Source organism: Diaphorina citri, unplaced genomic scaffold (assembly GCF_000475195.1).
Source record: "Diaphorina citri unplaced genomic scaffold, Diaci psyllid genome assembly version 1.1 scaffold300, whole genome shotgun sequence".
NCBI classification, from domain to species: domain Eukaryota; kingdom Metazoa; phylum Arthropoda; class Insecta; order Hemiptera; family Psyllidae; genus Diaphorina; species Diaphorina citri.
Genome location: NW_007377735.1, coordinates 199,650 through 222,994, shown reverse-complemented (window position 1 = coordinate 222,994; position 23,345 = coordinate 199,650). Strand labels below are relative to the sequence as shown.

The following is a 23,345-nucleotide window of genomic DNA, read 5'->3' as shown; positions in this document are numbered from 1 at the left end:
CACATTTCCTTTCTTCTTTGATCTCTTCCCTTTGAAATATCCTTTCAAGTTGTTGATACTGTTGTAAGTTTATCATATTAAGTACATACATTCATTTCATCTTTTTACGCGACATTTTCTTCATATTTTATCAGGATTTGACCATTATTTGGATGTTAGATATGTGTACCTACTGGGTACAGGCTCATTATTCGTTATACTAGGTAACTGGTTACTTTTTGGTCTGTTATCCTGCACTTTCTCCTTAATTTTATTATTATCTTTTATTTGCCTTATCCTATTAGGTATCTTGTTTACCTCACATTTCCTTTCTTCTTTGATCTCTTCCCTTTGAAATTTCCTTTCAAGTTGTTGATACTTACTGTTGTAAGTTTATCATATTAAGTACCTACATATATTCATTTCATCTTTTTACGCGACATTTTCTTCATATTTTATCAGGATTTGACCATTATTTGGATGTTAGATACCTATGTGTACCTACTGGGCACAGGCTCATTATTCGTTATATAATCCTTTTTATTCATAAAGAGAGGGGGTAACACTCCTGAATATCTACTGTATATCAAACTTGAATTTCCTCCTTTGCAAAGCCTGTCCCACAATTATGATAGGTATGACTAGTACCTACACCTATGTAGGTAGATACGTAGATGTAGTTATTAAATCCGAGATGTACCTACCTCTGTCGATATCATTTCCTGGTAGGTATAAATAGTAATATTGGATAGGTAATGGCTACTTTGTTGATACTCTATGAGAGAAAAGTAGAAAATCTACTAATGTGATTATTAAAATTAAAAGTAAATCGTTAAAATAGTCATGTAGAGCGAGCAGAATATTTGAGAATATTCGGAATAATCAGGCTTTCCATAATTTAAATTTGTATAGAAATTTTAAACCCCGGCGAACACTAAACCCCGGTTTCCCGTATGTACGGCAAGTACAGGAACCACAAACCCACGCGCAGGAATGTATAGTCCAGGTGTGTATAGGTTTAAAATCCATTTTGCTTTTGTTTTAATAATAGGTACCTACCATTTATTCTCAAGATGAAATTTTATTCATCCATCAGTTCCACACCTTTATTTATATCACCCACTTGAGGTAAAACCATAAACTTAGAAAAACATGGAAAGTAAAAAAACTGGGTCTTTCCAACGATACTATGACACAAATAACCAACCAGTAAGATATCTAGGTAGATTAAACTGACATTAAAATATCTGCTCATTTTATTACTTGGTGAATCTGAATTCAGTTGTGTTAAACAAATACATACTTGGTTGGCATTATTCATTCAGTTGATATTGATAAACACTGTGTCGTATGTAATTGTTAATAAGCTCGTCCATATAGATACATACGTAATAATTAAAATAGTGCGTGGTTTAAATTTTACGGATTTTATTGTGTAAGCTATAACTGTAATTTCGTGCGAATGTCAAACTAATACAAAATACCTACTCTAGTCGTACGTAGTGTTAGGTAGGTACATAATTATTCTAACTTTAATTTTACATATTATTACATAATTATATTTTATTGTTTCCCGTAAAGAAGTTGAATTTCCGTAACCTAAATGGGTTAAGTGTTAAGTACCTATATTATTTTATTTATTGTTAATTTATACTTACTATTGGCCAGAGTTCCACAATATGACTAGAAAGTCTTCTACTACATACATATTATGTATTATAGGTATATATTCCATGGTGATAAATCTGCGATGATATAAGTGGTATTACGGTTATAACTTTGTTGTGAAAACTAACAAATTGTGAAATCATTTGACTGAATTTCGACCTGTTCCAGAGGATTTTTAAGCAATGACCTGGGCCAGAAAATATTTCTTCGCGCTAACCTGCACACTTTTGTTCAATGATGCTTTCCTGAACACGACCGTGCCGAAAAAACCACACATCATTATCATATTGGCTGACGATTTGGTAAGTTCCATGTTTTGAACTAAATTAGTGAGGATCAAAGTTTGTGCTTCATACCCAAAAGCCCACTCCGAGGCTTAGGTCTAGGGGCAAATAGCCCTAAAGCATGGGTTAAGCTTGTACGAATCTACGAAAATCTGTGCTTCAGTTGGGCTTTAAACCAGGCTTCAACTATTCTCTTTAAACAGGAGCGCGCTTTGACCACTTACATAAGCAAAGCATTCATTGATATTAGAATAGTATTCCTTATCTAATAGGACCGTGAGGCCGTCTAAACAATAAGGTACCTAATTAGTGTTCTGACAAAAGGAATAAATGAGTATAGATTTAAAGAATTAAGAAAAGGTACTTGGCAAATAGGGAGATAAATTGAAAAATTTACTCGATCAATTATCGACTTGGTGCCACAACTGGTCAAAAATGTTCATTGAGATTTTATCCGTAGGCGACCGTGTGAAAAGTCAATAGGTGAACAAAGAATGGTATAGTACCTACCTGATTATAATATCCGTGTTGTTTAGCTGTTTATGGCAGACAACGGTGCACCCTCCTTTGGGATTCATTCAAATAAAGGTTCCAATCATCCACTAAGAGGGGTAAGTTTAATGTTAACAAAAAGTATCACGTAGATATGTATTGATGGGGGTTACCTATAGAAAAGATTGAGGAAACAGAAAGGAAAAACATAAAAATACCTTCTAAACGATTTTTTTTTTTCCTAAAAAAGACCATCAGCTGAATTCTAAAAGTTACCAAACTACGAGAGAAAAGTAAGCTCAGCTAATAAAATGATGGTGGTCCATTTGTTCAGCTTTCCCTGTCTCGGAAATTTTATGTCCGCCTGAAATATACAAAGTAGGTATGCAATGTGCCTAGCATTTCTGAATGGTCATCAACTTGTTATGCTTTTCCCTGTCTCGGAAATTTTATCTCCGCCTGGTATAAATACAAGTAGGTATGCAATGTGCCAAACATTTTTAAATTATCTCGTGAAATAGATTTTTCACTTTTTCTATCTCGTTTTTCAGATGAAGAGCACGCCTTGGGATGGAGGAATGAGGGGAGTGGCTGCAATTTGGAGTCCTTGGCTTAAACAGACCCAGAAGGTATCGTCAGAACTGTTCCATATCAGTGATTGGCTGCCCACATTGTGTGCAGCTGCAGGTAAGAGAGCGAATTTCTCGATTGTTGTTAACAACATATTAAACCAAAAGACTTCCCAGTAAAATAAAACAAACGAAAATAAACAATCAATTAAGTGATTTTTAATCGTGAAGGACTTCGCGGTTCTCACTACCTTACCTAGAACTGTTCCATATCAGTGATTGGCTGCCCACATTGTGTGCAGCTGCAGGTAAGAGAGCGAATTTCTCGATTGTTGTTAACAACAAACCAAAAGACTTCCCTGTAAAATAAAACAAACGAAAATAAACAATCAATTAAGTGATTTTTAATCGTGAAGGACTTCGCGGTTCTCAATACCTTACCTTCTCCTCAGGTTGCTCAAATTTTGAAGAGAGCTTCGATAAATTATGTAGATCAAAAGTGTCTACGGAGTGGATCTCCAGAAATGTTAAATTCGGCCGCTTTTTAACGCCAAAATTCCTAAAAAGCTCAAAATAGTAGATGTTTCTTTTCTCAAGACTTTAAATTTCGGCCAAAATCTGTAGATTCGGGGCCGGCCGGTTAATCGAACAAACGAACAATGTATTCAGTTATTTAGCTTCGATAAATTATGTAGATCAAAAGTGTCTACGGAGTGGATCTCCAGAAATGTTAAATTCGGCCGCTTTTTAACGCCAAAATTCCAAAAAAGCTCAAAGTAATAGAAGTTTCTTTTCTCAAGACTTTAAATTTCGGCCAAAATCTGTAGATTTGGGGCCGGCCGGTTAATCGAACAAATGAACAATGTATTCAGTTATTCACTTAATTGCTATTTATATTTTTGCCTGTTTCACTATTTATAGGAATTGAAATCAACGACACTTCATTGGATGGCGTTAACCAATGGGACGTGCTAACCAAAGGAGCAAAAACAAAAAGATCCGAAATCCTGCATAACATAGATAACGTGGATAATCCCAAGAAATATTATGCCGCCCTCCGGGTTGATGATCTCAAATATGTTGCAGGTTGGTAATTCTTAGAAGAGCGCTGGCTGTGCTCACTGCTCAGTCCCTTCAAATGCGAAATATACCACGAGGTATTAGAATTTTCCTCAATTATTTGAGTTTTTATTTGCAAGATATTCATATTTTCCTCCTTACATATTAAAAATAAGAAAGTAAAATATATATAAATGTAACTGTACTTTAAATTGGCTGCGATTCTACATTAGATTATAATATAAAATTCAGCTCTTTAAAGCTGTATTTGAATAAACAGGAAAAAAGAGCAGAAAATTCGACAATCATTTCAGAACCAGGAAACATCCAAAACACGAGGCTTTTTTCGTCCTAAAAACTCTGGTAACGTTGACTTAAAGCTTCAACGCCAAAAAAACTAGGAATACCGAAAACATACGTAGGTAAAAACTACTGACAATTCTTCATTGAGCTATTAAGAATTTCCTAGATCATTATTATCCCCACACGTCCATTTTCCTAGACTATTTTCTAGTCTAGTCACTCCTGAATAGGTCTACCTGATAGTGTGTGTGCTCATCAGGTATCAGGTGTGGCTGGCCTAAGAAAATGAAAATACAAGTGCAGATATTTCTATTATTTCACATCTGGAATGCAGTATGCAATAAGTACCTGCACTATTTAGCTGTGATCCGGGGGTATGAGTTATCTGCCCATATTATGCCATGTAAACAGTTGAGATCAAAGAGAGGAATCTATGTGGTCTTATCACTCGGAAAAATTAAGTACTCACACCTTGGATCTACAATTAGTATCTTGATGCATTAAGTGGGATTTTCTTACTCCGTGTTGGTCCCGCGTAGTTTATGATTAGAAAATGGGGTGATTAGAATAGAACAGAATTAAATTACATTATACATCACTTTGAAATGGGGAACTTTTCTAACGAAATTCCTGTGTGCGAAGTCCAGTATGTAGGATTGTAGGACTATTAATTGCACCCAATAGGATAGCATAGACCTTGTTTAACCTGCTGGGATAGGACTGAAAAGTCCCTTTACCCCCTCAGTCTAACCAAGGTCTTGTCCATTTTGACATATTATGGGGAACACATAGGTATCACAATTAAATGACGAGATTATTTTAGGATCGAGAAATTACCGGTTAACCTATTAAGGGTAGAAATGGGGTGATTAGAATAGAACAGAATTAAATTACATTATACATCACTTTGAAATGGGGAACTTTTCTAACGAAATTCCTGTGTGCGGAGTCCAGTATGTAGGATTGTAGGACTATTAATTGCACCCAATAGAATAGCATAGACCTTATTTATCCTGCTGGGATAGGACTGAAAAGTCCCTTTACCCCCTCAGTCTAACCAAGGTCTTACATATTTTGACATATTATGAGGAACACATAGGTATCACAATTAAATGACGAGATTATTTTAGGATCGAGAAATTACCGGTTAACCTATTAAGGGCATGAGTTTCCTCTATTCGTAATGGACAGAAACGTTTATTTTAATGATGAGAAATTACGGGACGATTGCTGCTTGATCTTTGAAAAACACTACGATCTAATATCCATGTGTATGCACCTTGTAGGTAACTAAGTTGGTCAACTTACAGAATATAAAATTATGAATACCTACCATAATTCTTTTCCAACCATTCTCAGGAGGAAGGGCCTATGTTAGTTAGTAACAAAAATAACATATGCCCTTTTTCCTCGGAACGCGAATCTCTTCGAATCTCATCCGCGGAATAATTCACTGACAGGTTTGAATAATTAATTCCTAGTGAAAAATCATGTTAAATGACATATACGACAAGAAAAGAACGGTCATCGTATTTTTTACCCTTTTAAGGGTTGAAAGTTCGTAGAGTATGCACCAGTCTACGGACTTAATGATGAGAAATTACGGGACGATTGCTGCTTGATCTTTGAAAAACACTACGATCTAATATCCATGTGTATGCACCTTGTAGGTAATTAAGTTGGTCAACTTACAGAATATAAAATTATGAATACCATAATTCTAAATATTTCAATCATTCTCAGGAGGAAGGGCCTACGTTAGTTAGTAACAAAAATAACATATGTCCTTCTTCCTGGGAACGCGAATCTCTTCGAATCTCATCTGCGGAATAATTCACTGACAGGTTTGAATAATCAATTCCTAGTGAAAAATCATGTTAAATGACATATACGACAAGAAAAGAACGGTCATCGTATTTTTTACCCTTTTAAGGGTTAAAAGTTCGTAGAGTATGCACCAGTCTACGGATCGTAGCACGACTGTGAATATAATTATTCTCATTTGTGGGGAAGTACGAACATAGAAAAGGGAGACCGAAGTAACGTTGAACTCGAAGGCATAAAGTATCCATTACCAACGATCCCCAATACCCATGTAACTAGGATCCCCATGTAACTGATCTCCTGGTTATATCCTGTTCCGGAGACACCAGAACTATTAGGGTATCTGACACCGGGGTGACACTACTGGAATATCCGTAACGGGGTAGCCGGAAACTTAAACTGACCGTCTTCTTGATTTCAGGGTTAAATAGAAAAGAGGGGAGTATAAAGATCAAGTTCATAGTCACACAAAATAGGATTCTCGAGGGACGGGGAAACATGGTCTACTATCCATTTTTTTTTCCAATACTTTTCAATAGGAGTACCTACCTATTCGAAGGATTTTTTTCTCTGTTCGTGATTTATTATTTATTGGCATACTATAATTTGCAATACTTCACATTGCCTTCTTGACGCCGCTTATTATTCCACGTAAGAAAACCCCACCCAAATCAAACATTCACTTCTTGAGTACCTCTTTACCTACTTGGCAAAAAACTCTTTAGCTCGTGTAATTCGCATAATTGATGGAGTTTGGTCACGAGGGAGAGTATACAAAAGACAAGATGATTGTCACTTTGTCACCTATAATATCACCTGTATAAATCCATTATAACAACAACAACTGACAGACACTGTACTGATAATGTTTAGTCTGTGCCTTGTAAGATTTGTAAGTGCTAGGTCGCCGGTTCGATTCCCACCCAGTGCGAACTTTATCCTTAACAGATAAGGTTCGTTCTCGGAACGGCTGGCTTTCTGCTATCCTGTCCTCCTTATCTCTTCGATTCGGGACGATAAGAACTCCGTTGTTACAGTAAAATTTCCCCTATCAACCTCTTTTTTAAAAACAAAAAATGGGTTTGTCTCTGCCCTTTTTAGCCATGAAACATCCACCTTATTGTCCTTATTGACCTTTATGTCTCTGGAAAGGGGACTTTAATAAGGCTAGTAGCTACATTGGGCTTTAATCAATATTTCCATGTTCGTAGTTTGAGCCCTACCAGGGGCTAGACATGAGGCATAACATGCAAGTGGACAACAAAACCATTGGGATTTACTCGACTGATCTTTACACCGAGGCAGCTATCAATGTAATCGCGGAACACAACAAGTCCAAACCGATGTTCCTCTATTTGGCACATCTGGCGGTGCATGCGGGTAACACCTATGAGCCATTCCAAGCTCCAGATGAGGAGGTGGCCAAATTCCTCGATATTTCTGACCCAGAGAGGAGAACCTACGCAGGTGAGTGAAAAAGTGTAATGTTGTAGTGAAAAAACTGTGTAGTTATGTAGTGAAAAAGTTGTGTATTGCGTATTGCTGAAGTGAGAAACCTGTGTAGTGCTGTTGTGAAAAAGTTTGGAGGAGGTGGCCAAATTCCTCGATATTTCTGACCCAGAGAGGAGAACCTACGCAGGTGAGTGAAAAAGTGTAATGTTGTAGTGAAAAAGCTGGGTAGTTCTGTAGTGAAAACGTTGTGTATTGCGTATTGCTGAAGTGAGAAATCTGTGTAGTGCTGTTGTGAAAAAGTTTGTAGTGCTGTAGTGAAAAAGTTGTTTAGTGCTGTAGTGAAAAAGTTGTTTAGTGCTGTAGTGAAAAAGCTAGTGGTGCTTTTTGTCCCCTATAGGTCTTCAAACAGTCTCGTGGCACTTTAACCTTCAGCTCAAGCACAAATGTATCAAAAACATACAGAAATTTAGTAGATTTAAAATGAGGACTTCAATTTTGACCGGGAAAAAATCCCCCCCCCCCCCTCTCGGTTTGGTATGGAATCAAGACTAAGATCAAAAAGCTCAGCTTGACACCATTTCTACTTAAAAAAAAAAAAATCTACTCTTCCTCATTGCTTCCATTATTATCATTAGAAACCATTCTGACAGTGCGTAAATGCATATGTAATACTTTTCAATAGGAGTACCTACCTATTCGAAGGATTTTTTTCTCTGTTCGTGATTTATTATTTATTGGCATACTATAATTTGCAATATTCACTCGTTCACATTGCCTTCTTGACGCCGCTTATTATTCCACGTAAGAAAACCCCACCCAAATCAAACATTCACTTCTTGAGTACCTCTTTACCTACTTGGCAAAAAACTCTTTAGCTCGTGTAATTCGCATAATTGATGGAGGTTGGTCACGAGGGAGAGTATACAAAAGACAAGATGATTGTCGCTTTGTCACCTATAATATCACCTGTATAAATGCATTATGCATTAAACCTACAACTGACAGACACTGTACTGATAATGTTTAGTCTGTGCCTTGTAAGATTTGTAAGTGCTAGGTCGCGGGTTCGATTCCAGTAGCTACATTGGACTTTAATCAATATTTCCATGTTCGTAGTTTGAGCCCTACCAGGGGCTAGACATGAGGCACAACATGCAAGTGGACAACAAAACCATTGGGATTTACTCGACTGATCTTTACACCGAGGCAGCTATCAATGTAATCGCGGAACACAACAAGTCCAAGCCCGATTTTTAAGCAATGACCTGGGCCAGAAAATATTTCTTCGCGCTAACCTGCACACTTTTGTTCAATGATGCTTTCCTGAACACGACCGCGCCGAAAAAACCACACATCATTATCATATTGGCTGACGATTTGGTAAGTTCTATGTTTTAAACTAAATAAACTAAATTACTGAGGATCGTTTGTGCTTCATACCCAAAAGCCCACTCCAAGGCTTAGGTCTAGGGGCAAATAGCCCTAAACCCTAAAGCATGGGTTAAGCTTGTACGAATCTACGAAAATCTGTGCTTCAGTTGGGCTTCAAACCAGGAGCGCGCTTTTAAACAGGAGCGCGCTTTAACCACTTACATAAGCAAAGCATTCATTGATATTAGAATAGTATTCCTTATCTAATAGGGCCGTGTAAACAATAAGGTACCTAATTAGTGTTCTGACAAAAGGAATAAATGAGTATAGATTTAAAGAATTAAGAAAAGGTGCTTGGCAAATAGGGAGATAAATTGAAAAATTTACTCGATCAATTATCGACTTGGTGCCACGACTGGTCAAAAATGTTCATTGAGATTTTATCCGTAGGCGACCGTGTGAAAAGTCAATAGGTGAACAAAGAATGGTAAAGTACCTACCTGATTATAATATCCGTGTTGTTTAGCTACCTGGAGAACTTTCAAAAAGCTACCAGATACCAGAGGTGAAGCTTAGTGATGCATATCTGCCCTGAAACAAGGTCGTCTGATTCAGGAGAAATATTATTTTTCAATCGACATTTTCCTTGAAAATATTGTTATGGTGAAAAATCTTTCGACCAGATTAGATCATAGTCCTGTAAAGCTAAGAAATATCTTAAACATGAGGTCTAAATGTTCAAATTCCTTTAGAATGGAAAAAAAACATAATTTATAGATATTATTATTTATTAATAATAATATCTAAAGGTAAAAGGAAGGGTTGATGTCAAAAAAGCACATCATGTTTTTGTAAAAAAAAAAAAAACACTAGGTTTCTGAACTTTCGAAATTAGTTCCAGGAATTCGTGAAATATAAGCTCTCTTGTATGGATAAGCCTCAATAACGCTTTTGTTAATATTTATTATTAAAATTTCGTTTGTTTTATCCTTTTTGATGTCGAACAGTTGCTAAAAACCGTGGACTTCTATTTCAACTTTTACAGCATCCATAACCTATAGGTAGGTATTTTTTTTACCTATTTTTTTTTCTTTCTGCCCTTTTTGTGTACAGCTTTTTTTTTATACCTTTGGTGGCATAACCAACGCAACCGCCTGACAGACCTGGGTCTAAGCCTTTTTCCGCCACACACGTTAAGACGGTCTGACGTAGGTCTGTGAGATCGCGGTCTGTCAGATGGTCTGCATAAGACCGAGTTCAAACAAATTATTTTCCTTTATTTCCTCTTTTGCAGGGCTGGAATGACGTGAGTTTTCATGGAAGCAGCCAGATTCCGACACCAAACATCGATGCTTTGGCGTACAATGGACTGATTCTGAATCAACATTACGTACAAGCACTATGTACTCCATCAAGGTCAGCTCTGATGACCGGGAAATATCCGATCCATATTGGTAAGCAGATTCTTGGAAGCTTAACTAGGGAAAATACCTTGCAGAAATACGTATCCAACCATGGATATCATCGAAATAAATAAAACTGACCATCATGGAACTGAACTCCTAATAAATGAATTTCTGAAGACTTTGAAGAGTTAGATATTTTAATGTGATTATTCAAAACACTCGTTATGTATGAGGAACTTTGAAATTTTTACAATACATGTTGGCAAAATCTGCAGTGAGGTGTAAAATATGGTATTTCCTCAAAGAACCAGAAACCGGACACTCATCCCATCAATACTTCGGAAGAATTATTTTTAGAACATTTTTTACAGTAGGTATAAATTGAATTCTTTGACCCATAAAATACGGGTGAGGTGTAAAATATGGTATTTCCTCAAAGAACCAGAAACCGGACACTCATCCCATCAATACTTCGGAAGAATTATTTTTAGAACATGTTTTACAGTAGGTATAAATTGAATTCTTTGACCCATAAAATACGAAAGACCTTTAGTTTATACCGCCTCGCAGGGGGTAAACTTGGAGCATGAAGGGACATTTCAGTCCTTTTTGAGCAGAATAAACACTTTATACTTTATTCCATGCAATTTATACCTCCATGTTCACTGTATTTTTTCCCAGGTATGCAGCACGGTGTGATTCTGGAGGGCGAACCCTGGGGTCTGCCGCTGACCGAGAAACTCCTGCCTCAGTATTTGAAGGAAGCGGGCTACGCCACCCATGCCATAGGCAAGTGGCATCTCGGCTTCTTCCGGGAAGTGTACACGCCCACGTTCCGTGGTTTTGATAGTCACTATGGCTACTGGCAGGGACTCCAGGATTATTATGACCATTCCTGTAAAGCCACGGTAAGGAAACTTTCTCCCCAGGGCCGTATCCAGGAATCCAGGATTTTGACCAGGGGAGGCCGAGGGCCCAACACTAAAGGAGAAAAATTAAGCTCGAGAGGGAGGGGGGGACCCCTCCGCCCCCCCCCTAATACGGCCTTGACTCCCCCCCACTCTCGGTTTGGCATGGAAACAAGACTAAGATCAAGAAGGCTCAGCTTGATTGACACCATTTCTACTTAAAAAAAAAAAAAAAAATCTACTCTTCCTCATTGCTTCCATTATTATCATTAGAAACCATTCTGACAGTGCGTAAATGCATATGTAATACTTTTCAATAGGAGTACCTACCTATTCGAAGGATTTTTTTCTCTGTTCGTGATTTATTATTTATTGGCATACTATAATTTGCAATATTCACTCGTTCACATTGCCTTCTTGACGCCGCTTATTATTCCACGTAAGAAAACCCCACCCAAATCAAACATTCACTTCTTGAGTACCTCTTTACCTACTTGGCAAAAAACTCTTTAGCTCGTGTAATTCGCATAATTGATGGAGGTTGGTCACGAGGGAGAGTATACAAAAGACAAGATGATTGTCGCTTTGTCACCTATAATATCACCTGTATAAATGCATTATGCATTAAACCTACAACTGACAGACACTGTACTGATAATGTTTAGTCTGTGCCTTGTAAGATTTGTAAGTGCTAGGTCGCGGGTTCGATTCCAGTAGCTACATTGGACTTTAATCAATATTTCCATGTTCGTAGTTTGAGCCCTACCAGGGGCTAGACATGAGGCACAACATGCAAGTGGACAACAAAACCATTGGGATTTACTCGACTGATCTTTACACCGAGGCAGCTATCAATGTAATCGCGGAACACAACAAGTCCAAGCCCATGTTCCTCTATTTGGCACATCTGGCGGTGCATGCGGGTAACACCTATGAGCCATTCCAAGCTCCAGATGAGGAGGTGGCCAAATTCCTCGATATTTCTGACCCAGAGAGGAGAACCTACGCAGGTGAGTGAAAAAGTGTAATGTTGTAGTGAAAAAACTGTGTAGTTATGTAGTGAAAAAGTTGTGTATTGCGTATTGCTGAAGTGAGAAACCTGTGTAGTGCTGTTGTGAAAAAGTTTGTAGTGCTGTAGTGAAAAAGTTGTTTAGTGCTGTAGTGAAAAAGCTAGTGGTGCTTTTTGTCCCCTATAGGTCTTCAAACAGTCTCATGGCACTTTAGCTCAAGCACAAATGTATCAAAAACATACAGACATTTAGTAGATTTAATATGAGGACTTCAATTTTGACCGGGGAAAAAATCCTGGAAAGATTATGACGTCTTCCCACTAATTTGCGAAATAAAGTCCCCCACCTACACTAATTTGGGGGGGGATTCTGAAAGGTACAATATCGGAGAAAAAATAGAAATTAAAGATACCTATTATATGATATTTATTTTTATTTACTTTATAGCCAATATTTATTGTGTTAAAAAGTGGGTATTTACGGAGTAGGTAGATACTTAGCCGGTCGTTGCCTCTCACATGGGGTATGGATTAGCGATAGTGATTCAAGAATCAAGTCGCATAAAAGAACAATGAGTTACAACTAGACTAGAATAAATTTCTTATCATTTATCTATTACCGTTGGTCTTATATTTAATAGATAACTCCTTGTAGACACAATTTATGGCCTTACGAAAACGTAACTACGTTGTGTCGTTTCCCAGAATTCCGGCTAGGGTGGGAATTTTCTAACCAGACTTTTCCTTTCTTGGATAGGCATGGATGTAAAAGAATGTGCCGTGAAGTAATGCGAAAGCAGTACCGAGGCTAGGTAGGTATGTCTTTTACTTTCTAAAAAAAAAAAAAAAACAACTCTAACACCAAAAAAAAAAAGAAAAAGGTATATTCCTAGCAATGTAAATGAAGAATATACCATCTATTCTTTTACTTTTATTTTCCCTGTTTTACCTATTTATCAAATAAAAATAAAGCTAAGTAAATTGGTTTATCCTTTTCGACAGGAATGGTATCCAGACTGGATGAATCAGTAGGGAATGTGATCGCTGCCTTGCGAAAACATGGCATGCTGGAGAACTCTATAGTTCTGTTTATGGCAGACAACGGTGCACCCTCCTTTGGGATTCATTCAAATAAAGGTTCCAATCATCCACTAAGAGGGGTAAGTTTAATGTTAGCAAAAAGTATCACGTAGGTATGTATTGATGGGGGTTACCTATAGAAAAGAGTGAGGAAACAGAAAGGAAAAACATGAAAATATTTTCTAAACGATTTTTTTTTTCCTAAAAAAGACTATCAGCTGAATTCTCAAAGTTACCAAACTACGAGAGAAAAGTAAGCTCAGCTAATAAAATGATGGTCGTCCATTTGTTCAGCTTTCCCTGTCTCGGAAATTTTACGTCCGCCTGAAATATACAAAGTAGGTATGCAATGTGCTCAGCATTTCTGAATGGTCATCAACTTGTTACGCTTTTCCCTGTCTCGGAAATTTTATCTCCGCCCGAAATAAATGCAAGTAGGTATGCAATGTGCCAAACATTTTTAAATTATCTCGTGAAATAGATTTTTCACTTTTTTTCTATCTCGTTTTTCAGATGAAGAGCACGCCTTGGGATGGAGGAATGAGGGGAGTGGCTGCAATTTGGAGTCCTTGGCTTAAACAGACCCAGAAGGTATCGTCAGAACTGTTCCATATCAGTGATTGGCTGCCCACATTGTGTGCAGCTGCAGGTAAGAGAGCGAATTTCTCGATTGTTGTTAACAACATATTAAACCAAAAGACTTCCCAGTAAAATAAAACAAACGAAAATAAACAATCAATTAAGTGATTTTTAATCGTGAAGGACTTCGCGGTTCTCACTACCTTACCTACTCCTCAGGTTGCTCAAATTTTGAAGAGAGCTTCGATAAATTATGTAGATCAAAAGTGTCTACGGAGTGGATCTCCAGAAATGTTAAATTCGGCCGCTTTTTAACGCCAAAATTCCTAAAAAGCTCAAAATAGTAGATGTTTCTTTTCTCAAGACTTTAAATTTCGGCCAAAATCTGTAGATTTGGGGCCGGCCGGTTAATCGAACAAATGAACAATGTATTCAGTTATTCACTTAATTGCTATTTATATTTTTGCCTGTTTCACTATTTATAGGAATTGAAATCAACGACACTTCATTGGATGGCGTTAACCAATGGGACGTGCTAACCAAAGGAGCAAAAACAAAACGATCCGAAATCCTGCATAACATAGATAACGTGGATAATCCCCAGAAATATTACGCCGCCCTCCGGGTTGATGATCTCAAATATGTTGCAGGTTGGTAATTCTTAGAAGAGCGCTGGCTGTGTTCACTGCTCAGTCCCTTCAAAAGCGAAATATACCACGAGGTATATTAATAAAACCAGAGTTTGCGAAAGTCAGAAAATCCTTTGGCGATATAGTCAGAAAGAAATATCCTTATATTTTGGCTGTATTTTAATAATTTTCTCAAGTAAATAGGTATATTTGAAGATTTTAGGGAGGGATATACCTACATTCTCTTTTTTTTTGCTATTTGTGACCGATTTTTTTTTTTTTTACTTTCTATTACCCTTACGTATAGGGAACCTATACAAGGTAATGAGAAAGTATTGCAATCGGTCCAAATTTTCAAAATCGGGAAATGGGTGGAAATATCCGTTTTGGGGTCCCCTGATTCCAAAAAAGTGGTTTTTAGCCCATGGTCTGTACGTAACGTACGTACGTACCGTACGTACGTAACGTACGTACGTAACGTACGTACGTAACGTACGTACGTAACGTACGTACGTAACGTGTGGTTTTTTCCCCCCAATTTTTTTTTTTTTTTTTTTTTAACCATTATCCTTTCCTTATCCTATAAAAACAGCGGAAAGTATTCCGTACTGTTTTTCGTACCAATATTTCTAGTGCTGAAGAGGAAAGGGACAAGAAATAATTCACCTCATTTCACCATGTCGAAAAGGAACATGGAAAACACTACATTTTCATTTTAATGTTCACAGGAACTGACAATAACGGCCAGTCAGACGAATGGTATGGAGACACTGACAACGAAATTGACAAATACTCTCCGAAAGAGGTTTTGTATTCCAAAGCAGGAATCACATTCAATGCTTTGAAGACAAAGTTACAGATCAAACAAAAGCACGCAGCCGATCCAAAGACAAATAGTTCAGGTTAGTGTTGACGTTCGGTATAAATATTGAAATACTCTGGGAAACTTTGAAATACCTTCGAGTTGTTTAAATTATTATTGGAAGATAAGAAGATAGGTTTTCAGATGTGAGCTTACATTTATGTTTATATACTTAATACGTATAATATCTCTAGTAGCGCTGTCAAACTTTCTTGACTTGGCGGGGCGGAGCGCTACCGCGCTCCTTGATACCCTGGTGCCAATCGCCAAACCTGGGTGAGATTCGGATTTCCACTTTGTTATAATGGGTAAGTAGGTAGGTACACTTGTCGTCTCCGTAATGAACTTATTTTCAATGATTTAGGTAGGTAGGTATGTCTATTGACGACTTTCTAAATCTCTTTCCCAGATGCACTGAGGACAATCCTGACTGACGAGAAAATCCTCACACTTCATGGATTAACTTTAGTTACCTAATATAAAAAATTAATGGAATAAAATGGAAATTAATTAAACAAACTTAAATACAGGTACCTACTTAAAGCATTCTCTTTCCTCTAACTTTCGTACAAATTTCCTGTAATGACATACCCACTCTTTACTGACAAGTAATTATTCAAATATACTCTATGTACGGACTCATCTCTAAGACAAATTTTCCATTAAAACCGCGTTCTTCATTATGCAATATGGATCTATTTTCTAATTAGCTACGTAAGCCTGTCCTTTTAACCTTGTATGTTGTATTTCATGAACAAAACGCCTCTTCAAAAAATCCTTCTAGTCTTTTGATCTAATTTTATCCAAGTGGTGGATTCTCAACCTGGAGGTTGCAGTTCAAAACCAATTGGCACCAATGTTCTTCATAAATTTCCTTTAGAAAAAAAAAAAAAATAAAAATAAAATAATCTAATTTAAAGAAATGACCAAAGCTTTTCCAAGGCAGACAGTTTTCTTTCGGAAAGGTAGTGTATTTCATGAACAAAACGCCTCTTTTGATCTAATTTTATCAAAGTGGTGGATTCTCAACCTGGAGGTTGCAGTTCAAAACCAATTGGCACCAATGTTCTTCATAAATTTCCTTTAGAAAAAAAAAAATAAAATTAAATAATCTAATCTAAAGAAATGACCAAAGCTTTTCCAAGGCAGACAGTTTTCTTTCGGAAAGGTAGAAGGTCGGAGTAATAATTTTGTAAGTTTGTTATGCAACTCACGTTCTTTCAAGTATATTTAGTTCTACCTAATCACATTATCTTGATCAGGTAACTGTTTAATCCAGTTAATTACGTATGAATCAGGAGCAAATGTAATTTGCACTGTCGTCAGCCTTGTAAGAGATGTGGATGTCTTATTAAATAATGTCACAGACACGAGAACTGATCAATTATCTCCTAATTTGATCACACAATGTATTTGTTTAGACTGAGGACGACACAGTTTATAATTATTACTACGAGTACCTAGGTAACTGTTTATAGTTTCGAGTCATCTTAAATAACTTGATTAATCCTCTACTAACTGTTTGGTGATCTCTAACACTAATCACTTCATTAATCATTTGTGGTGAAGCTGGAGAGCCTCTTCAAAACATTCGTGGGTATCACAACGTTACTGTTGTGTCTCCTTTGCAATTTTATTGATTACATTTTATATGCACATCCTGTTTTCACTTTTAAGGGTTAAAAATTCAGCAGGGTTGATTTCTTTAGATTTTCCTTATAGAGAAATCCTTAAGCATAAGTACATTATCCTTCTTTACAAGAACTAAATATAGTAGATTTCCAGAATTTTCCTCAATTATTTGAGTTTTTATTTGCAAGATATTCATATTTTCCTCCTTACATATTAAAAATAAGAAAGTAAAATATATACAATGTAACTGTACTTTAAATTGGCTGCGATTCTACATTAGATTATACTTAATATAATAAAATTCAGCTCTTTAAAGCTGTATTTGAATAAACAGGAAAAAAGAGCAGAAAATTCGGCAATCATTTCAGAACCATCAGGAAACATCCAAAACACGAGGCTTTTTTCGTCCTAAAAACTCTGGTAACGTTGACTTAAAGCTTCAACGCCAAAAAACTAGGAATACCGAAAACATACGTAGGTAAAAACAACTGACAATTCTTCATTGAGCTATGAAGAATTTCCTAGATCATTATCATCCCCACACGTCCATTTTCCTAGACTATTTTCTAGTCTAGTCACTCCTGAATAAGGTCTACCTGATAGTGTGTGTGCTCATCTGGTTAATCAGGTATCAGGTGTGGCTGGCCTAAGAAAATGAAAATACAAGTGCAGATATGTCTATTATTTCACATCTGGAATGCAGTATGCAATAAGTACCTGCACTAAAATGTTGTAAATAACCACAAATCACACTTGTCGGTAGATATCTCCTCAATTATTGTGCTTAACATCTGTGAATTGGTAGAATAAAAAGTCATTAGCCCCGTTTGGTCCGGTACTAAAGTACCCAGTTAGTTCCCGAAGTGAGAAGGAACAAAATTTTCTTCAAATTTCGACAATTTTCATATGGGATTGAAGTGGTTACACAATGATCATACATTGTACATTTTGCCTGGACTTTCTCTCCCACCAATTCTCCTCTTCAAAGAAAAAAAATCAGCCAACATTAGTAATCTGTTTGCATGTGGTGAATTTGCTTGTTGTAGTGATAGATATGTTACGGCAACTGGTTTTGGCTAAATAAAAAGTGGCAACAAATACCGGTAAGTTTTCGTGTTTGATTTTTAACTGTTAAAAAAGAGGAATCATTTTATAACATGAAAATTTTTAACTAAAAAAAGCCTTTGACCAAATTAAAAGAAAAAAAGCTTTTAACTTTTAGAGATATTTTAATGACCAAAACTCTACCTGGGTACGTTTTTTTTTTACGACTGATGAATTTTTTGCAATGTTGAATAAGTATTGTTAACTGCAGCTTATCATAATCGCGTGTGTATTTAATGAATGAACAAGTCAAACATTCCTCTATGATCCTAGGTCATAAATTTAACAATTTTACTGTGGATAGTTGATTATTTACTTAGAAGTCGCTAACTAGGTGTTCACAGATAGTAAATAGGTATTGTACTTTTTAATGGTTTTCTTGCTTCTCGTATTGGCATGTGCGCCATCAATTTGTTTGATTACCCAAGATGATGTTCAAGCGCAAGTCCCAACACTTTGTACGTTAAAAATATAACAAGTTTTTGACCAAGTAGTTCAGTGAACTTATAAATGTTGTATAGTTCGACTGTTATAGCATAACAAACAGCCCTAAAAGACCTTAATCATGTCAATATTTCATACACTTGCTTCTTTCACCAATAAATTTCAAGTTCCAAAAATTACCCAAGATCTGCGAGTGCTAGAACCTTCGAGTATAATTTGTGAATTCAAAATTGATAAAAACAAACAAATTGACTACACAAAGTGATTGACACAAATTCCCATTATAGAGATGTGTAAGTTGGTATATTCTATTTTTTTTCAAGATGTTTAATAGAGGTAATTGTAACTGCTAAGGTCTTAGCGTCTCGAAATCAAAGACAGAAAGCCAGTCGTTCCGCGAAAGGACCGTACTTTTTTTCAAGATGTTTAATAGAGGTAATTGTAACTGCTAAGGTCTTAGCGTCTCGAAATCAAAGACAGAAAGCCAGTCGTTCCGCGACCTTATTATATTCTATTGGTACCTTCTCGTATTTTTTAAATTTGATTTCGTCTAACGTTCGCATACAAATATACATTTCATTGATTATGAAAAGGTTATAGATTGGATGGCGGTTGAGGACCGTACCCGTTCAGGATAAAACCCGGGAGGGAATCGAACCCGCGACCTAGCGCTTACAAGACAGATTGCGTTACTCTTCAAGCTCGTAAAATGAAAGAAACAGCCCATTTTGTGCTAACTGTATCGGAATTTCATAATGCGTTCCATATTTAAAAAAGGTGGGTAGTAAATTAATAGTTAATTAGTGCAGATCTTACCACACGTGAAACTAATCTAAGCGAAGAAAACGACCAACTCAATGAAAACAGTAAGGTGGGGTTTAAACAGGACTTGAATGGGCTGTGGAATGGGTTTGAATGAAAAATCTATACGTCAGTCTTCTAGTAATACAAACAAATGGTACTCTGAGTGAAGGTGCAAAGCAAATCCAACAGTATGAGAGAAAAATCACAATTATGCAGTCTTCTAGTAATACAAACAAATGGTACTCTGAGTGAAGGTGCAAAGCAAATCCAACAGTATGAGAGAAAAATCACAATTATGATGTAACAAACCTGGCACAGGACACGTGAATAATGGCATGGACCAGCATTGCTTTGAAAATGTCGCTTGTACCAGTTAGGTAATGGGTAGTCAATTTGTAAGGACTAATGACTGCTTGCTACCTATCCCGTGAGAGGACGAGTAGGTACTTACCTATAGGTTTACAAATGAAAATTGACAAAATAGGTACCTGAAAAAGGCGAACCTTCCTACCAAGCTAGGTAAAATAGGTAGGTATAGGTGAGTCAGAAATTTTGATTTTTGACCCAACAAATTATTAGTTTAGTTCAGTTTGTAAACGTGTAATATTTGTACCAAATGTAAATCAACGCATAATATTTTTCAAGTTGTTAAGTGATTCAAATTTTTACCAGTAATTAAATATTGTGATTATTCAGGTAAAATTCCTAAATACTTAATTTTATTTGTGTATGTATCTATGTGTTTCGATTTTTGTAATACATTCGTACCTGAAGAACTTCTTCAAAGTTGTTTGGTATTTTATTTCCAAGAGATTTAAAGATATACCTATCCAATATTACCTATTATTAAAATAATTTATGTAAGATAAAATTAAAAAAATAATGAAAAAATATCCAATAAATTTAGATTAGAAGAAAAAGAAGCAGGAAAAACTGAAAAATCCCAGCCTCATAAAAATATCCCACGTCTCGCGGGATATTACAACTTGAATATTCCCTTTACAGTGGGAAAAATATGACCTTGTTTGTAGTAAAATCCATAGATCACCCTCATCTACTAGTACGAGACTAGTACAAATCGTAGTATTTTTGACCTTGACATTCCTTTCTTCCCCTCTCTCTATCATGGCTGCCCTTGCAGGAAATCAAAATGGCCGCTTCACTGAGTCTGCGCAGTAGCGATTTAAGCGAAAAATCGTGTAATGTGAACGAATCTTTTACCCGATTTTTTTTTTTTTCCCCCCAATTTTTTTTTTTTTTTTTTTTTAACCATTATCCTTTCCTTATCCTATAAAAACAGCGGAAAGTATTCCGTACTGTTTTTCGTACCAATATTTCTAGTGCTGAAGAGGAAAGGGACAAGAAATAATTCACCTCATTTCACCATGTCGAAAAGGAACATGGAAAACACTACATTTTCATTTTAATGTTCACAGGAACTGACAATAACGGCCAGTCAGACGAATGGTATGGAGACACTGACAACGAAATTGACAAATACTCTCCGAAAGAGGTTTTGTATTCCAAAGCAGGAATCACATTCAATGCTTTGAAGACAAAGTTACAGATCAAACAAAAGCACGCAGCCGATCCAAAGGCAAATAGTTCAGGTTAGTGTTGACGTTGGGTATAAATATTGAAATACTGTGGGAAACTTTGAAATACCTTCGAGTTGTTTAAATTATTATTGGAAGATAAGAAGATAGGTTTTCAGATGTCAGCTTACATTTATGTTTATATACCTATTATACCCTGGTGCCAATCGCCAAACCTGGGTGAGATTCGGATTTCCACTTTGTTATAATGGGTAAGTAGCTACACTTGTCGTGTCCGTAATGAACTTATTTTCAATGCTATTAGGTAGGTATGTCTATTGACGGCTTTCTAAATCTCTTTCCCAGATGCACTGAGGACAATTCTGACTGACGAGAAAATCTTAGAACTCCGAGAGTTTGCTCGGGTCCGATGTAACTACGACAACAAGGGCGCTCACTGCAACTCAACTGTAAAACCTTGTCTGTTCAACATCACGGACGATCCTTGTGAGCAGAACAATCTTGCTGAAAGCCAGACTGATCTTCTGAAACAACTGGAAGACAAGTTGGCCATCTACAAGTCAACCATGGTACCACCGGGGAATAAACCATTCGACAAGAGGGCAGATCCAGCCAGATGGAATAACATTTGGGTTCCATGGTACGATGAATTAGATAAGCAGAAGGCTATTGAGACAATGAGACTTCACAAACCTCTGCTTTCGCCTACCACTGTGATTTATCACTTTTCCTGTGCATGGAGTAAGAAAGGCAAAGTCCTTTCAGCAATAGGCCCCAAGTACATAGGTAATATTTTTGTTACCCATACTGTGATTTATTCCTTGGTCATATTGACTATCCTGCTGGGAGCTACGGCTATTATTATTAAGCATTGTGTATTTGAGGATCGGGATGATAGGGATCTGTGATTTATTCCTTGGTCATATTGACTATCCTGCTGGGAGCTACGGCTATTATTATTAAGCATTGTGTATTTGAGGATCGGGATGAGGAAAATGATTTGCCGGAATGTAACAAACCTGGCACAGGACACGTGAATAATGGCATGGACCAGCATTGCTTTGAAAATGTCGCTTGTACCAGTTAGGTAATGGGTAGACAATTTGTAAGGACTAATGACTGCTTGCTACCTATACCGTGAGAGGACGAGTACTTACCTATAGGTTTACAAATGAAAACTGACAAAATAGGTACCTGAAAAAGGCGAACCTTCCTACCAAGCTAGGTAAATAGGTATAGGTGAGTCAGAAATTTTGATTTTTGACCCAACAAATTGTTAGTTTAGTTCAGTTTGTAAACGTGTACCAAATGTAAATTAACGCATAATGTTTTTGTTGAGGGTTAAATGAATCAAATTTTTACCAGTAATTAAATATTGTGATTATTCAGGTAAAATTCCTAAATACTTAATTTTATTTGTGTATGTATCTATGTGTTTCGATTTTTGTAATACATTCGTACCTGAAGAACTTCTTCAAAGTTGTTTGGTATTTTATTTCCAAGAGATTTAAAGATATACCTATCCAATATTACCTATTATTAAAATAATTTATGTAAGATAAAATTAAAAAAATAATGAAAAAATATCCAATAAATTTAGATTAGAAGAAAAAGAAGCAGGAAAAACTGAAAAATCCCAGCCTCATAAAAATATCCCACGTCTCGCGGGATATTACAACTTGAATATTCCCTTTACAGTGGGAAAAATATGACCTTGTTTGTAGTAAAATCCATAGATCACCCTCATCTACTAGTACGAGACTAGTACAAATCGTAGTATTTTTGACCTTGACATTCCTTTCTTCCCCTCTCTCTATCATGGCTGCCCTTGCAGGAAATCAAAATGGCCGCTTCACTGAGTCTTAATAGAAGTTTCTTTTCTCAAGACTTTAAATTTCGGCCAAAATCTGTAGATTTGGGGCCGGCCGGTTAATCGAACAAATGAACAATGTATTCAGTTATTCACTTAATTGCTATTTATATTTTTGCCTGTTTCACTATTTATAGGAATTGAAATCAACGACACTTCATTGGATGGCGTTAACCAATGGGACGTGCTAACCAAAGGAGCAAAAACAAAACGATCCGAAATCCTGCATAACATAGATAACGTGGATAATCCCCAGAAATATTACGCCGCCCTCCGGGTTGATGATCTCAAATATGTTGCAGGTTGGTAATTCTTAGAAGAGCGCTGGCTGTGTTCACTGCTCAGTCCCTTCAAAAGCGAAATATACCACGAGGTATATTAATAAAACCAGAGTTTGCGAAAGTCAGAAAATCCTTTGGCGATATAGTCAGAAAGAAATATCCTTATATTTTGGCTGTATT

The 23,345-nt window shown here is 36.6% G+C and overlaps 1 protein-coding gene across 1 annotated transcript; it reads left to right on the top strand.

Annotated features, from left to right (window-relative positions):
- Positions 1-1,197: 1,197 nt before the first annotated feature.
- Positions 1,198-23,194, top strand: LOC103507251 (arylsulfatase B-like). Its single transcript, XM_026822164.1, has 11 exons — positions 1,198-1,482; positions 1,816-1,949; positions 10,296-10,455; positions 11,089-11,315; positions 12,070-12,325; positions 13,327-13,484; positions 13,918-14,053; positions 14,469-14,633; positions 15,341-15,514; positions 21,360-21,755; positions 23,022-23,194. Exons 2-11 carry the CDS (start codon positions 1,830-1,832, stop codon positions 23,192-23,194), a joined length of 1,965 nt encoding a protein of 654 aa, XP_026677965.1. The 5' UTR covers positions 1,198-1,482; positions 1,816-1,829.
- The last annotated feature ends 151 nt before the right edge of the window (positions 23,195-23,345 follow it).

Bases quoted from the DNA above. Each gene is read 5' to 3' on its own strand.
- LOC103507251 (XM_026822164.1), top strand. From the start codon at position 1,830: ATGACCTGGGCCAGAAAATATTTCTTCGCGCTAACCTGCACACTTTTG. The intron at 13,485-13,917 runs GTAAGTTTAATG...CTCGTTTTTCAG, and splicing joins CCAATCATCCACTAAGAGGG to ATGAAGAGCACGCCTTGGGA. The intron at 21,756-23,021 runs GTAAGAAAGGCA...CACTATTTATAG, and splicing joins TCACTTTTCCTGTGCATGGA to GAATTGAAATCAACGACACT.